This window comes from Peromyscus maniculatus, chromosome 12 (genome assembly GCF_049852395.1).
Source record: "Peromyscus maniculatus bairdii isolate BWxNUB_F1_BW_parent chromosome 12, HU_Pman_BW_mat_3.1, whole genome shotgun sequence".
Lineage (NCBI taxonomy): Eukaryota > Metazoa > Chordata > Mammalia > Rodentia > Cricetidae > Peromyscus > Peromyscus maniculatus.
This window is the reverse complement of record NC_134863.1, coordinates 46,828,286-46,844,406: the sequence shown is the minus strand read 5'-3', so window position 1 is coordinate 46,844,406 and position 16,121 is coordinate 46,828,286. Positions and strand designations below refer to the sequence as shown.

The 16,121-nt window shown below is 39.2% G+C and overlaps 1 protein-coding gene across 35 annotated transcripts in view; it reads right to left on the bottom strand.

Annotated features, from left to right (window-relative positions):
* Abi3bp (ABI family member 3 binding protein) overlaps window positions 1-16,121 on the bottom strand; it is a 208,344-nt gene that overhangs the window by 83,653 nt on the left and 108,570 nt on the right. For 34 of the 35 annotated variants that reach the window (XM_015989199.3, XM_015989185.3, XM_076549010.1 and 31 more), the window contains exons 10-18: window positions 15,829-15,906; window positions 14,033-14,107; window positions 13,245-13,319; window positions 12,247-12,318; window positions 11,699-11,773; window positions 5,252-5,314; window positions 4,054-4,128; window positions 3,431-3,505; window positions 2,514-2,591 (exon numbers count right to left, since the gene is read on the bottom strand). In XM_015989199.3, the coding sequence (XP_015844685.1) occupies window positions 2,514-2,591; window positions 3,431-3,505; window positions 4,054-4,128; window positions 5,252-5,314; window positions 11,699-11,773; window positions 12,247-12,318; window positions 13,245-13,319; window positions 14,033-14,107; window positions 15,829-15,906 (666 nt within the window). The remainder of the gene's footprint in view (window positions 1-2,513; window positions 2,592-3,430; window positions 3,506-4,053; window positions 4,129-5,251; window positions 5,315-11,698; window positions 11,774-12,246; window positions 12,319-13,244; window positions 13,320-14,032; window positions 14,108-15,828; window positions 15,907-16,121) is intronic. The other variant, XM_015989200.3, reaches the window with a different exon arrangement.

Genomic DNA, 16,121 nt, shown 5'->3' with positions numbered 1-16,121 from the left:
TTCTGTTGCCTTATGCCATCTTAAAAATAAATCATGACCACTCAAGCAGAAAAGCTCTTGCTTTAATAACTCCATCATGTAAACACACTCGTGATGGAAATCCAAGTTGAGACTCCTTTACATAGCAGAGTGTGGAATGCATTCTCCCCAGAGCTAGAGGTTTAAAATTTATATGGCAATGACAGCAAGAACTGACAAAGCTCTCCACAGCTCATTTCGTAAGTCAGTATCCAAGACTGCTGTGTAAGTTCCAGACTAACTGTAAAAGGAGAGCATTGGATCTTTCAGTATGTGCCACCATCCTTGCTTAGGGAACCACTTTGATTTTAGTGAAACAGAGAGAAGACTCCTCCTACCAAAGAGCCTCCTATTCTTTAGAAATACACCATAAAGTCTCCTGAGACGCAAACAGAAGTCAGTGTCCAAAAACCGCCCCCCAACTAGGAATGCTTGGCACATTGCAGAAAGCTCTTTCTGGTCTTGCAACCCAAGAACTGAGACGTTCCAAACAAGCAGGGTTCTTAGAAGATAGAACCCATTGTTGCCTTCAGCTGAAAAGCTACTATTCAGGGCATCAGGATTTCACTCAACTTTGGTACTGGAGAGTATGTTGTAATACAGACAAGGGACCCTCACTCACTCCCATGGCTATAATTCTGTTTTCTGTGTGATGGTCACAAACATAATATCCACCACATAGCTCAGAGCAAAGCTATGATAATACCAAAGGGCCCAGTTGTGCTGAGGTCATCTGGTTGTGTTTTCATACTTTCCATGGAAAAATTGCATTAGACGCTAACATAGAAATCAGAACTTCTTGAACCAAACAGCTGCATAAATCAATTTTCCAGCATTATTTTTAGAACACTACAAACGAGGATCAGAGAAATTATCACATTTGGTGTCACTTCTAGAATGAGAGATATTTTAAGTTTCAAAGAAATTAGTTGTGTTTTACTGAGTTAAAAAGAAATGAAATAATCAATAAATTTCTATTTTGGTATATAAAACCACAAAAGGAAAATCTAACACTAATTAAGTGGGATAAATCTATCATCTTGGAGGATTTTAGAAATATTCCATTAAAAGAATATTTCATGCTCCAGGCATAGAGAATCACTTATGGAAGAGAGCTTTGGTGCTTTCTGGTAATTACTCAAAGACTGATTTTAATCTATGCTTTTAAGTTGGTCTAATTATTTTTCACCCCCCTACTTCATATTTATTAGGTAATGGAAATATATTTTAGTGTTAGTAATCAATGATTGATAGGCATAATACTATGATCTGAAACACAAGGAAAAATCCAGTAACACCAAATTGAAAGTCACTTTTTCAAAGAACTCCTAAGTTGAGCTTGAGGACCTTTTTCCAAAACATCCTGAGAACTGTGTATGCAATCAACCAACCAACAGTAGCCGCAACAGCATCCCAAGTGCTGGCCCTAGATGGCATCTTAATCTGAGCTCAGATCTACTAACTCAAGGGCCAGCTACTCACAACCAAAATAGCCATAGAACTCAGGAAGCCTGTGAGATAATTGGCATTTTCCAAATGAATCAGAACAAACAGCTACTGGCAGTCTACCGGGAGCCAGAGCGCTGGCTTCCCCACAGGGATATGAAGGTAACACAAATGGTGTTGAGTAGGTTCAGGACTTTGAGAACGTTCACATTTGTCCTTGGACTTGTAGTTCTTTCTGGTGATGGGAAGGAAAACACTTTAATTCAATGTTAGAGATAGTAAAATAATCTTCCAAGAAGGAACAGGGTGACCTTTCAAAACCCTGCCATATTTAGTAGTTGCTCTCAAAGTATGCACTGAGGAAAAGCTGAAGGAAAGAATATCTACACCATCACAAAAATGTAGGTTAGAAAAACATTTACATCACAAATGTAAGTGCATCAAGTCCCTTTGCTGAGCAAGCATGAGCATACTGTTAGCCAATGGAAACCACCCCCTCCCCCAAGTTGATAAATTACATGAACCCCCTCAGGCTGTAATAGCTGTTCCCCCTGCCATTTTCTCCATCTGAATACTACAAGTATTTTAAGACTCGTGGCTTCAACTCAATCTTTCTTGGAACTTCTACACAAGTACTACAGGCTGAAGTTTTATGATCTTCTGTTTTACTTTCATTCTTATTACTCTCTGGGATATAAGAAACTTGAAGACCAGGAAAACATCCTCTTCATATCAGCTTGCTCAATGGCAAAACTGAAAGTGTGGTAGGCACTGGTCCATCAGAAACTTCGAAGTGGATGCATACCCAGCGTATGATAGTTATCTTATATTGTGAGCTGTTGGGGCAGGACCTGTTCCCCAGCCCATCCCCAAATCCAAGAACATTCTACTGGAGACCCCTGTGTGCGCTCTTGTATTACTGTTAGCTATTTCAAGTTTTATAAAGAAACTGTCCTACAGAAAAATGTAATTTTCTTTTTACTATAGAGAGGTGAGCATGATCTATTTGGATTTAAGTAACCTGAAAAGTTAAAGAGATGTTGATTTACCAGGTTTGATTATTGGCGGTGGCTTAGGTCTGAAGCGTCGTTTAGATGTGGTGGGGATAGACGTAGTTTGCTGGGGAGCTGAAAGAAGAGTTAATAGAGCGTTGGTGAATATTTCTCAAAGGTCAGCCACATTGTGCCTGTAAACATAAACACATGACCCTATGGAATGCAAGAATGACTGCATGCTTGCCTTGGATTCCTGGGTGCCCACACAGGAATGCTTTCTACAGAGTACATACTCAATAAGTTTAAGTATTCGCTGGACTCAGAAGAACTACATTTCTGTAGAGGAGAACTTAAGGTCATACTTGAGAAGAAACACTATTCGAGTAACTGGACTGAGCATCCTGGAGTCCTTCCAGATAAGAACCCAAAGAATAACATTAATAGCAGGGAAGAAGCCAATGAGACATTTTGGATTTATAGAATGGGAAATTCAGAATATCTTATCTTGTAGTTCATGTGTACCTTTACCAGACACTAATGAACTTTATTATTTAAATAATTTATAAGACGTGAGCTCTTCCACCTTTCTTTACCATATCCAGGATTTCAGGTACTACTCGATAATCGATTTGATCTACTATAGATTAAACACTATTACTGTGCTCACCAGAAAAGAATATACTTGAAATAATGATCACCTGTGCTTCTGCTATACTTTTCTAGTTGACAAAGTTGAAAGCAATTAAGAAAATTCCTCTTCAAAATATCAAGATTGTGCAAATTCCTTGAGGTCTATAATAAGGCTAACTATGAATAACTCAGCTCACTGGTAGATGTAGAATCTCATGGTAGAGAAGGAAGGGAAATGTTTATTAGTAAAAACATGCTCAAAGGCCAGTGTGACTGACTCTTTCCTGTCACTTTACCCATTTACTTTCAGAGGATACAACTACACCAAGGACATCAGTTACCAGCGGTTGTGGGCTGCACTTCAGGACTGGTGAAGATTTCCACCTTGTGAGGGTCAAATGATGCTTCACTTGGAGCTGGAAACACAAACACCCCATCCCACCAAACAATTTCAGTTAAAAAATGAGGTATTTTAGGAATTTCAACATGCTTTCAAGATGACATAATGGGCATGCTACAGGGATGAAAAACAGATGTGCATTGTCCTGCAGCTAGTGGATGACACTCTGATGTAGAGCAAGAAGGTTAGAAGAGTGATAATTGCTCAGTACAGGCAGACTCAGTCCATGAAAACGAGGCAATGCAAGCCATAAGCACATGGTATGAGATGATGCAGATGACAAATATGTCCATGCAGTTTCTGAATATTTTCACAACACTAAGTTTGGAAATCCATTTTTTTGGTAGTTATTTCAGTATGAGAGAAAGTGACAGATACATAAAATGGAATATAAGAGATGCCTGCATAAAAATATACCATTCATCTATGTTCAGAAATAGAGAAGAGGTAAATGATTAGATGAAATGGGATGGAATGGTCATTTTTGAAGAATGGCATCCACATGGGTTATGGAGTTTTTAATGGAAAACAAAGCACAGATTTTTTTTTTGTTAAAAATATTACCCAGTGTTGCCCTTGGCTGTTCAGGAGTTCTAGAAGTTTTAGGTGGGACAGAGTCCAGAATAGGATCACTTGTTGCTGTTGGAATAAATGTCAACATTTATAAAAGCAATAGAAGTTCATAGGGATAAAATACAAAGTAAAGAAGTAATGTCTCCCAAAAAGGAAAATATCAGGGACACTTGAGGGATTCCTAGCCAAGGCTTTAAGCCAGTGATTCAATAGGAACTGAAGATGACCTCACTCTGCAAAACACCCATCACTGGAATATCAGAAACCGTAAAACAGCTTTGCACATTCAGCTTATTTTCAATTCCTTTTCTTCTAGATTCTTCCCTTGTTTCATAACTACTAATTGAGCCTACCATGAGGCTTCAGTTTTATTACTTTTCTTATTTTCTAATTATCTTTACTTACCATACAAATAATGCTGATATAAGACTACACATACCAAAAAATAATTGCAGACACCTATCTATGTTTAACAGATACCAGTCTGACTTTGAATTCTGCAGTGCTTGGTTTAGTAGATGCTTGATAAACATTTGCTAAAAGGAGTTGCTGAACTCAAGTAAACCCACTGAGGATGCATTGGTAAGTAAATGTAAAACTTAGACACAACTGCTGTGACAAACAAATGCTGTCCCTGTTTTAGCATGGGGTTCTCATATCAGCAGTACAGCACTTAGTAAGCCCAAGAAGTCTTAGGTTCGGGAGGCTGCTGTGTGCACAGCAGTACACCCCCAGTCTTTGTGTTCTAGATGGAGATGCCCCTCCCCCAGTAGTTCAGACCAGATGTGTCTCTAAGGAATGCCAAATGCTCCTATACAGAGGAGAGATCCTAAAGCATCCTCATTTGAGAATCACTGCCCTACAGAACACCCTCTAGGAATACAAAATATATTTTTAGAATGATTCTGGACCAAAGAGTAAGATGCCATTACATTACTTTCCCCAAGTGGTGACCTTGTCTAACTGTACCCTTCTCTTGTGTGACAGAGTTTATTTACTGACAAAAATAAAGAAATAACCCCAAAGTGGGAAGTATGGACAGGAATATCTCCCTGACACAGATGGAGATAGCCACTACCCACTATGGAACCCTAGAGAGCACACTTCTTCATTTCGCAAAAACTAAAATGCAACCACTAGGTTTAAGAACATCTAGGATCCAAAGGTATCATTGAAAGGTTGGGTATACCTGTGTGGGGCTCTATTTCAGTCTCATCTGAAGTTGTTGAGCTTGAGATAACATCATGAGTTGCTTAAAAATAAAGGTAAGAGAAAAGACAGATTAATTTTGCTATGCTATGCAGAATATTCCTGACATATTTCAGTGGTGGCCCAAGTACAGCAGTTTTACCAAGGTACTAGAGTTTGGAGCTGTTGGCCTCCTCACTACTGAATTGCCAGTCACCACTGCTATCTTAGCTGTGGGACTTTAACATACTGTACTGATTGGTTTTGTATGTCAACTTGACACAAGCTGGAGTCATCAGAGAGGAAGGAGCCTCAGTTGAGGAAATGCTTCCATGAGATCCAGCTGTAAGACATTTTCTCAATTAATGATTGATAGGGGAGGGCCCAGTCCATTGTGGGTGGTGCCATCCCTAAGATGGTGGTTCCAGGTTCCATCAGAAAGCAGGCTGAGCAAGCCATGGAGAGCAAGCCAGTAAATAGCACCCCTCCATAGCCTCTGCATCAGCTCCAGCCTCCAGGTTCCTGTCCTGTTTGAGGTTCCTGTTCTGACTTCCTCCAACAATGGACTATGATCTGGAAGTATAAGCCAAATAAACTCTTTCCTCCCCAACTTGCTTTTTGGTCATGGTGTTTCGTCGCAGTAATAGAAACCCTAACTAAGACACATATGCTACGGCCCTGGTCCCCAAAGTTCTGTGAAAGTCGTGCCATTTATTTATGATGAAATCATGCCAGCTCTAAATCAAAGAGCTTCAACAAACACAAACACAAACACAAATCTGCTAGTCATATGGCAGCTAAGGCAGAAGCTTTTAGAGGAAGAAAGAGAAGGCACATTGAAGCTACTTGTAGAATTCATTGCTTACTCTTTCTGCTTAGTAGACAGTGCTGGCACAGTACCTAAGGAGCAAATGGTACTTAAGGATTCACCCAGTCTCATGAATTAACTTCTTTAACCTCGTTACCATCCCTGAGATACAGGTGAGATAGGCATTGCCACCACTTTTGTAGATTTTCTAAATAATGAAGTTGAGGGTTTTATTATTATTATTGTTGTTGTTGTTGTTGATATTAAAAAGGCTGGTTATGGTAGCAAAATCTAGATTTACAGCAGTAAGGACAACTGCCAGTGCTCACATGGCGGGGGGCTGTTGACTTAGTGCATTTTTCACCTTAATATCCTGGCTAAGGACAACAGGACTAAGTCCAGGGCACTCTTGGCTCCACCCCTCTTGGTTTTATTTAGTGACAACTTTCTGTGTTCCTCCATAGAGCCATGACCCCTTCTACAAGGTAGGTAGGTAGATTTGAAGGTAGATTTTTTTGTATTCAGTATAAAAGGAAGAAAGTGGGATGAACTCAAACATAACTTTCAATGTCGGGATAAATCTCATGTTCACATAAAAGATGAACTTGCAAGTAAAAATAGTACTAAAAATATTCTCTTCGAGCACAAAGAACTGTTACTGTAGGAGTAAGAGGTAGAGAAAGTAGAAACTAGAGGTGGACACTGCTTATTTTGGGCATTCAAATTGGTTTACAGAAAATATAATAAAATGGAGGTAGCACACAGGAGGATTACTCATTTGGTTATGTATAACCTGATGACAATTTCATGACATGGAACCAGTGCTAGCTGAAGCCATAACATGGTATTAGATGGTGAGACAGAGTCTCAAAGAAGAGAACAGCTCATGTTATCCCACAAGAGACAGGGCATGCATGTCACTTGTGAAGGTATAACTACAAAGTTCTCAAAAATAGGATATCCTGTGCTAAAATAGGAACATATTGTAAGAATCTTCTTATATGAGCATCTAATGTTTTAATGTAAAGTTAGCCTAGTTGTGATTTTAAAGAGACAGGTGGGAATGACTAATCTTTTAAAGAACAAAAATGCTGCCAGTTTCTAACCCTTAGTCTGTCACAGATCTAGCAATACCAGCTCTGTCCACCTCTAAGTAAGTCAGGAGGGTTATCGACATTTTTGTATTCCTCTCTTCATATGAAATTATTAATTAATATCTTGACTTTTTTTCATGCCTTTGAAGAATGCCATGGCTGCATTTATGTTAACTCCCAAATCTCCTTTCTTTCTAGCAATGTGACATCATTTTTTTCTGCAGTCTGTATTTTTGTTCCAACTGGCATTTATTGATTAACCCTACTTCCCATATTTACACGTTGAGGTTCAAAGCCAGGCTGACACCTTCCCTAAGTTATTACTACAGGCATTCATAGGGGATAGAACGCTTTAGCATCCTCCAGCAATTATGGTTCATGTCCATAAATTCCCATTAGGAATCTCTTACTTGCAAATATTTTTCTTGAAATCCTTGGGATTCAAATGACACCTTTGTCACATAGTTGGTCCCTATATTTCTATTTCCATACTTTTTGAAAGTTGAGTGCTAAAAAAAAAAAGAAACTTAAAAAAATCCCTCACTAGAAGTTTTATGCTGTTTGGACAGCTTTGATACGCGACCACCTCAACTTCCTGCAAATGTCAGTCTTTTGACTCTGAAGTGACAAGAGGTCAGAGGAGGGGATGGCGCTGAAGGGGAGTTCTCTGAAAAACTCTTAAAATCACTAAGAGTTCTTGGTTGCCTTACAAAAACTTAGGCATCTAAAAGTCCTTTACAAAACTTTGTGTTTAAGCCTGAGTAGATTTCACTAAATTGTTCAGCCTGTTTCTAACAAACTATTCTAGGTAAGAAATTGGCAAACAGCCCCAAGAGTTGGGTGTGAGTGCTACTGTTTTTCAGACTGTCTGTATGCCACCAGGCCTTGCTGCTAATCACCATCTTTAGTGGATAAAATGCTAACGCTATTTGAAACTAGGCAGTAGCTTTGGTCTTTAATTCATAGAGTCTACATGAGACCTGAGTTGAAGGAGAAAATTAATTTGACAGGTAAAATGTGTAGCACAATTCAGAGCTTTAAGAAGCAAAAATAATGAGTAGCAATTATACAAAATTTACCTTCAGATATTCCAGAAATATATATATATATATACATATATATATGTATATATATACTTGTAAGACCATTTGTTAATTATATTTTATTTGCTCCATGTTTTTACTTTGAAAAACTAATTATGTACAAATACCAACATAAAAATGCCCTGGTCGTGTCAGGTGATAGTACACAAAGAACTTCAAATAAGCAACATTTTACTTTGCTCAGATTTCTTGAATATCAGTAGCCATATGAAAGATTTTCCTTTTTAAACATATTTTTTGGATAACAGATTTTATTAGGGAGAGGTTCTGTTGTAGCGATCTTGTCCTACACGGTTTATATGCTCTAGATCCTAGTACATGGTAGATCCACAGTACAATTAATCTAAAAAATGCTTACATCAACAGATTAATTTGGAAGATGGGTAGTTTAAGGTTTTAAAAAGAATAATGACTTCCTGGCTTAGATGCAGGAGTGGGAGGAGAAACATGCCCTTTTCTCATTTAATAATACAGAAATGTGTGCACCTAAATATCTACTACGCAGTCTTGCTGCTGGTTTGTAGGATCATGCAACAGAATTCTAACAGCCACATGCAGAAGCAGTGAAGGGACAGGGCACACAGCTAGGCAAGCACCACAGAGTCTCTGTACTATTTAAATACAAATAATACTTTCTTCAGTTAATGGAAAAATAAACCACCACTCTGGTTGACCCTGAAATTTGTGAAATAAAAATGAGAGTTTTGAGCCTATAATCCTCTAAGAGGCCACAGTGAAAATGAAAATCATCTGCTATGCTTGAATCTATTTTCTTGCCTTTGAAGCATCAACACTACTTGTTCCTACATTTCGTCCTCTCTAGGGTTTAATTAGGTTGGGTGAGCCAGATCTGGGCTAATCAACACCTCGCAGCGCAGGCAGTAAGGTCCAAAGATAGAGTTTATCTCTTTTCAACAAAGATCTCTAAGCGAATCAACCATGGTATAAACATTCCAACTGATACACCCCTCCTTGTGCAAGCTGAACTATGTAGTTCACAGAGCCTAACCATGTGACACAAGATACTATAATTCTACAAAGTGCTGAAAGAATTCAACACTGAAAATGGTGAGGGCTGACCTCTTAAAGTTCCAGAGTGGAGTACAATGAAAAGATCAAGACTGACCATACTCCATCCTGACACTGTCACGGCAAGTCTCTAAAAAACAATGAGGTCTTTGTAATGTCTCAATATATTGGGGGTAAAGGGTTCAGTTTTTTGGACATCTTGGGCAAGGACAAGCAGAAGGGTTTTCTACTGCTGAACTCAAATGCATTGAATCATTCTGGGTTTGTGTCCATTTTCTTCCTTTGATTCTGAACCTTCATGGTTCTAAATAATAGTCTTTTATGGAACATTAAAATAAATAAGAGGCTTCATACTGAGGCACTATCGAGCAAGAAGCAGAGAGTTCCTATCTATGAACTTTGCATCATGTTAGTATGTGCGACATTATGCACATGCCTGTTTGTGGGGTTTATGCTGCGTTCCCATCTCTATTGCTCAAGGAAAACATGGAAGTTTGACCTGGACATCATTTTATTTACTGAGTCTGTGCAAATCCTGGGGTACTTATAGAGAAACCCTGTTCCCCCAATTCCAAAGCATGCTGCATGGCCATTGTTTCACTTTTCAATCACAGTGATTCACTGGAGTGAGTGTGAAAGAAATTGGCGAGTCTAACTATTTGCTTGTCTACCCATCCCACATGTAAGTCCTTCATGCATCTCCTTCCAGAAAAGGAACTAATCATGCCAAAAGACTTCAGAAATGTGCATATGGCATTAGGTTCATAGGCCTTTGAGTTGTGTAGAGAAAGTTGATGCAGAAATTATGTAGTTCTAAGGGAGAAAGGATCCAACAGCATGTGGATCCCCTGAACACAAATGCCCAGTCTATCTGGTGGTAGAAGGTACCGCGAGCTTCCCTAAAACCACTGCTGGGATGACATTGGGGTGATAGAAGACTGGTCAACATCCAACAGAACAAAGGGCTAACTCTCTTGCATCACTAGAAAGACAAATTTCACCCTGAGTAACTGTCACAAGCCCTAAAATATTTCTAAGATCTGGCCAGTTTCCTCTAAGCACAGAATTTATGAGTAATTTTACATCCTGGTATGCGATTATAGAGCACATTTTTATGATTTCCTTTTATATACTTTATGGAAAATTAAATTTGCCCAGGAACTCCAGCTCAATCAACCCTAGTTAGCATACTTTACAGAAGGCTATATAAAATGCAATTCCAGATAATAAAATCACAACAGGCAGCACTGGTGAAAGATTAGGGGAAACAGGCTGAGAAGGGGGAAGAGTGTATTAAATGACTATGGATCTCATGTTTCTCACAATGCTCCAAACCTCAAATATCCTCTTCCTTCATTGCCAAGAGCTATTGAAATAATTCAAGTTTCCATAACCATGCAAGCTAGAATTCTCAATTGTCCTTTATATCTCAAAAACTGGTATGGAAGTCTTTAGGAGAATATTCATTCTGCAGTTTTGATACAGAGTTTAAAGGTGTCAAAATTTCCAGTAAATTCCAAAGCAAAACAAATCTTACAAAAAGAAACATTGTACCACATTTAGTGACTAATTAAGCAGCTAGGAGTTGGCATGTGGCTTTCCCCTGCTGAATGTCAATCATCTCAAAGGATATTAATAGTAAATGAGGCTGTTTTGCCATGAAAACAGATCAAGACAAAAATCAAAATTATCCTGTATTCACATAGAATACAGGCAAAACACAGCCAACTTTACCCTCCCCACATGCTAGCTGATGCAGTTTGTGCGTCTTTACAATTGGAGCTTCGTCTCCATTCTGCACATCTCACCATCTAGTTAAAAGCTGTGAAGATACTCATTCACAGGTGGACTCACTTTCTGAATGTATTCAACCAGAAGAAGCAAAGCTTTACTTCCTTGGACCCCCATGACAAACATTTAACACAAGACAGAAACCGACCCCTTTCTAGCATCTTCTAAGAAATCCTCTGTCCCTCACAGTCTGTGTTCTCCGTGTTTGTAATAATTAAACAAGGGAGCTATCTACCCAAGTAACTGGGAAACAATGGTATATGTTAAAACTAAATAGAACGCAGCTTAGTATATGAACGAATATACCTCAAATTTAAAAAATAGGAAAGGTTCAAGTAAATGGAAGCATGAACATATCAACTACTGAAGAATACAAATATGTCAGCTCCTGAATGTATAAACACTTGAGATCACAAATAACCTATTTTTTAATTTTAATTTGAAATTTAACATAAATTGGGATGGTCCAATGGAATATTTAAACTAATCCTTAGAAAGATGCATTCTTGCACATTAGCAGAAACATATCACGAGTTGCCATCAAGTACACTGATGATTAGTAATAGAACCTATATAAGTAAAGGCAGAAGATGTTAATACTTTTTTTAATGGAATGCAGTTACCAGTTGGAGGCTGTACAAATTTGGAATCTCCAGATGTTTTAACTCCAGGTGCCACCCACTGATCTTCACTTGAAACTATATTAGAGAGAAACAGAAGGTGCTGAATGTTTCATGGCAGATATGGGTAAGTGGCTAGAAAAACACCTGTACAGCAAAGCTCATATGGACCCAATCAAGAGTCACCATATACTTAGAAGTCAATGTGCATCCATTTAGACAGCAACCAACCAGCTAGATTATGTAGAATTAACAGGAACGACTTTCAATGAAGCTGTAGGAAATCTAACCAAGTAATATTTTTATTTTCCCTTTCAACCAACCAACTATTGATTTCCCTGTGTTGACCAAGTGCATTGGTGCATTCAGCTTCACAGAGAAGGGACTCTGTACATGTGTTCTACAGAACTGCACAGTCAGCACCCACTCTGTGTGATGCTGGTGATCAACCCCATGCCCTCATACGTGCCAGGCAAGGGTCCTGTCACTGGGTTACATCCTCAGCCTACCATGCGTATTCTTCACACCATATACAAAGTACTCTTATTTACCCAAGGTACCCCCTGGTTTCTCCAAAGGGAAGGCTGCTTCTGCCTCGGGAAACTCTGGAAACCTTTTTGGAGCTGGAGTGAAACACACAGGATAGTTAGGACAAGTGCATGGAACAGGACGAAAACGGTTTTAACATGTTCAAAGTTGTGGAAACAACAAACACAAGATAAAAATCACTGCATGTCAAGAAAATTTGCAGTGGTATTTTTTAGTTCTATTTCAATGAAAGGTAATTTTTTTTGACATCATGTAGCCCAGATTGTCTTGGATTTCACAATACTCCCTGGCTGTGTTTTTTATATTCACTTATTACAGCATGGGCCACCATGCTCAGTGTAAAATTCCCTTTTTGGCATTTTATAATCAAGCCACTAAGCGAGTTATTATTTGGACTTTTCCATCTATACTTACTAGTTTCTTAAATTTTCTAACTATATTCATTATTGTGGTTTTTGGGTATATTTCATTTTAATTCAAACAAGGCACCAAGCACATTGAATTAGAAAGTGTCTGCACAAGAACTTTAAAAATCATAAGGCAACTATACAACTCTATGCATATGTTCCTCCAGTTTTCGACACTTCATTCATAAATTCCAACAATCCTAGGAATCTATACAAATAGCTAATATATGTCCTATCTATCAAGATAAAGCTGCAAGTGAATAAAAACATGGAAGAAAAAAACAGGAGACCAATGTGTTCAGTCACATATGAGTCTGAGTGAAAAGAATAAAATAAAACAACCACCACCACCAAGAAAAACTGCTAGTGGCATTGCCACAGGGAAGGCCTCTTCAGGGCCCTAAAAGATGACAGTTGTTTAAAAATCACATTTAAGAGTTTGGATGTTTAGAGTTCATTTTTCTGCATTATCTGTCACTCGTTTCTTGTAAGGAGATTGATTTGAATAAAGTCGCCACCAAGGATTTCTATTAGCCACGCATAACACTCCCAAAGTAACATTCACTGATGCTCCAGTGTTCAGTGACTTTTACCTAGAGTGCTCAAAGGCAATTCAAACTCAGGCATTAGAACCGAATGGGCGGTTTCTGGGGTCTTCTCATTGAGGGCTGCAATAAAGAAGACGACGGTTAGCAACAGGATGGTTTGGCATAACCCTCTCCAGGCGCAGAATGCTTCATAGCAGGCTCGCGTGCAATGATGAGCCACCCATGCCTTTTCCAGCATCCAGCCTGGGAGAGAGCTGGCTCTCCCAGGAAAAGTAACATAGCTGTTAAAATGGAAGGTGCTTTTTAGGTCATCCTCACACATGCACAACAAGACACATGCCGTTCCTTTTCTTCAAGGAAAGAGAACAAACAAGAAAAGCACGATGCATTCTTTTGGGTGAAATAGCAGTTAGAAACAGCAGTTAACATGAGCAACTGAAATTCTCATTAAACAGCATGTCTCTTGGCGACTCTTCCCGAATTTAGTTGGCACAAGACTTCCCATAGCTGACCTGAACAGAAATCCCAGAGAGAGAGTCAAGATTTCCAGCAGCCTTGACACCCAACCCACAAGAGGGGACAAAGGGGACATGCAGTTAATGTGTCATCCACAGCTGCCTGTCTGGTTGGTCACCCAGTCTCAAGGCATGCTGCTGACTCTTCAGGAGAACTTGTCCCAGAAACAGGAAGGTGAATTCCCAGAAAAAGAAAAGAACGGAGAAGGAGGGGGCAGGCACATGGCGGGATAAAGTGATTCTTTAACCTGTGAATGCTGGGACTTGTCACTATGGCTGCTGTGTTATTTTAAGGGAGAAAACAGTTTTCAGTATTACCCAGTGCTGGCTCTGAGGTGTCTAACGCGCTAGACACTGTGGATTTAATGCTTCTTGAAACTGTTTCCGGAGTCACTGCAAAGTAAAACATACAGACAACTTTATGAGCTGGGAGATAATAAAATAAGGAAGCAACGCAGGCATGAGACACCTTCTGTTGGCAGCCTCTATTTTTCAGGTTTCTAGGGTGAAGCTATTGCCCCAGATGCCTCTCCTCCCTGATCCTTTCCACTTTGGGTTACTTTCTAAGTGTCCCTTTTCATTATCTCCACAGTTTAGTGTGGTGCCTATAGGAAGTAGGCTTACAGTGATATAAGTGAGTTAATGATCAAGCAGAAAAAGGGGGGGGGTAGGGTGAAACAACTATCCTATTACTAGATTTCCTCTAAACACCACAAATTACCAGCAGAGCTTGGATCCAGGCTGAAATTGTGATCGGTATTCAAACGTTCAGCCCCAGGGTGGGTTGTGTCAGCTGCTCCATTAAAGGCAGTGAAGACTTTGGGTAGAAGATTTGGAGAACTATAAACTATGATCACTGAGATTTAAAAAAATTCTACAAAACTGAAGAATTTTGCAGCAAGGACACATACTAACAATACTGAATAATATGTGGTGGGGATTGCCCAAGCATTTCTGAAGTGGAAAATCCTGAGGCGATCTTGGCAGAAAGTTGGGCAATCTGTCGACTCACACCAGACATTGTGCCGAGAGAAGAAAGTGTCACTTGGAAAGCTGGGTTGAACGTTTGACACAGAAATGGACTCATTTGGCCACTGGACATGCTCACACTTTTCTCTGTATTAACTGATCACATCAAAGTTACCAAAAAAAATTTTTTTTTCACTCAACTGGATGCTGCTAGTAGCTCAAATGGCTTCTACCTGTCTTCTAAAGGCCCATTCTTTGTCAAGGCATGATAATACTCACTCTGTCAATAGGGTCTAGCTCAGTCTGCTTCTTCAAGTTGTTTTTGCTACTGCACCAACCCTGTCCCCTCTTGACCAAACACGAGTCCCCAAATTCAGTACAAATAGAACACCACAAACACCTCAAGTTATAGAAATTTTATGAAGTAAAACGTTCACTTTTGATGGGAGTGTTTTAACTGACGGTGAGCTGCAGGGAATACTTGCCCCTTGTCTGTTTCATCCAGGCCTGGACAAGGTGGCACCACACTGGCAAAAATTCAGTACTTCCAAGACTGATGTCTCCCCAGGGAATTAGGCTGGGTAGATTTATTTGGAGAACAGATGTTGTGTGTTTGGTAGTAACAATAATACACTATGGAGACACTGTTTACCACATGTTTCTTTAGGGATATTTTTTGAACCAAATTACTACATAGTCTCCATCTTAGGGGTATTAATCTGCAGGGACATTTCAAAGCATTTTCATCACCATCAAGTTATGGATTTATGGGGACTATAAGACATTTTGCTATGCCAATCATTGTGAAGGCAGCTGGGCAATGAAAAACGGTCTGCACTGTTCACCCAAAAGGAAAGGCTATGAAACATGCCATTACCCTTGCTGTAAATGGCCTCCGTGTTAACGGCACCTTCAGTCATAGTCAAAACCAAAACCTTCCTTCCATGCTACGTAGCATGCCATCATCCAGTCACTCGATTTTCATCTGTTCTTTTCCCAAGTATAAAGCCCTAGAATCTCCTATGGTTTTATGCTTATGATCAAAATGAATTTCTTGTTATTTGCTTAAAAAATAGGTTTGTAGCTCATTCACTATTTGAAACAATGCTACTTGCTTTATCATAGCATCCTAGGGATCTCATTACCTGTTACTGGCTGGGATGCAACTTTTTCAACCTCTGGTGTTTTAGATTCTGCTGGTAATGCCAATGTTTCATTCTTAGCTAAAAAAAAAATAAAATAAAAACTTTATTTCTTTGTAGTACACTGTCCAAAATTACTTATTTCAAACATAGTCCACCACAATTTTTTTAAGGATTTATTTTGTTATTTTATATGTATGAGTATTTGCCTGCCTGTATATATGTGTATCATGTGTGTCTGGTGCCCACTGAGGTCTGAAAAAAGACTGGAGATGGTTGTGAGCTGGGTGCTGGGA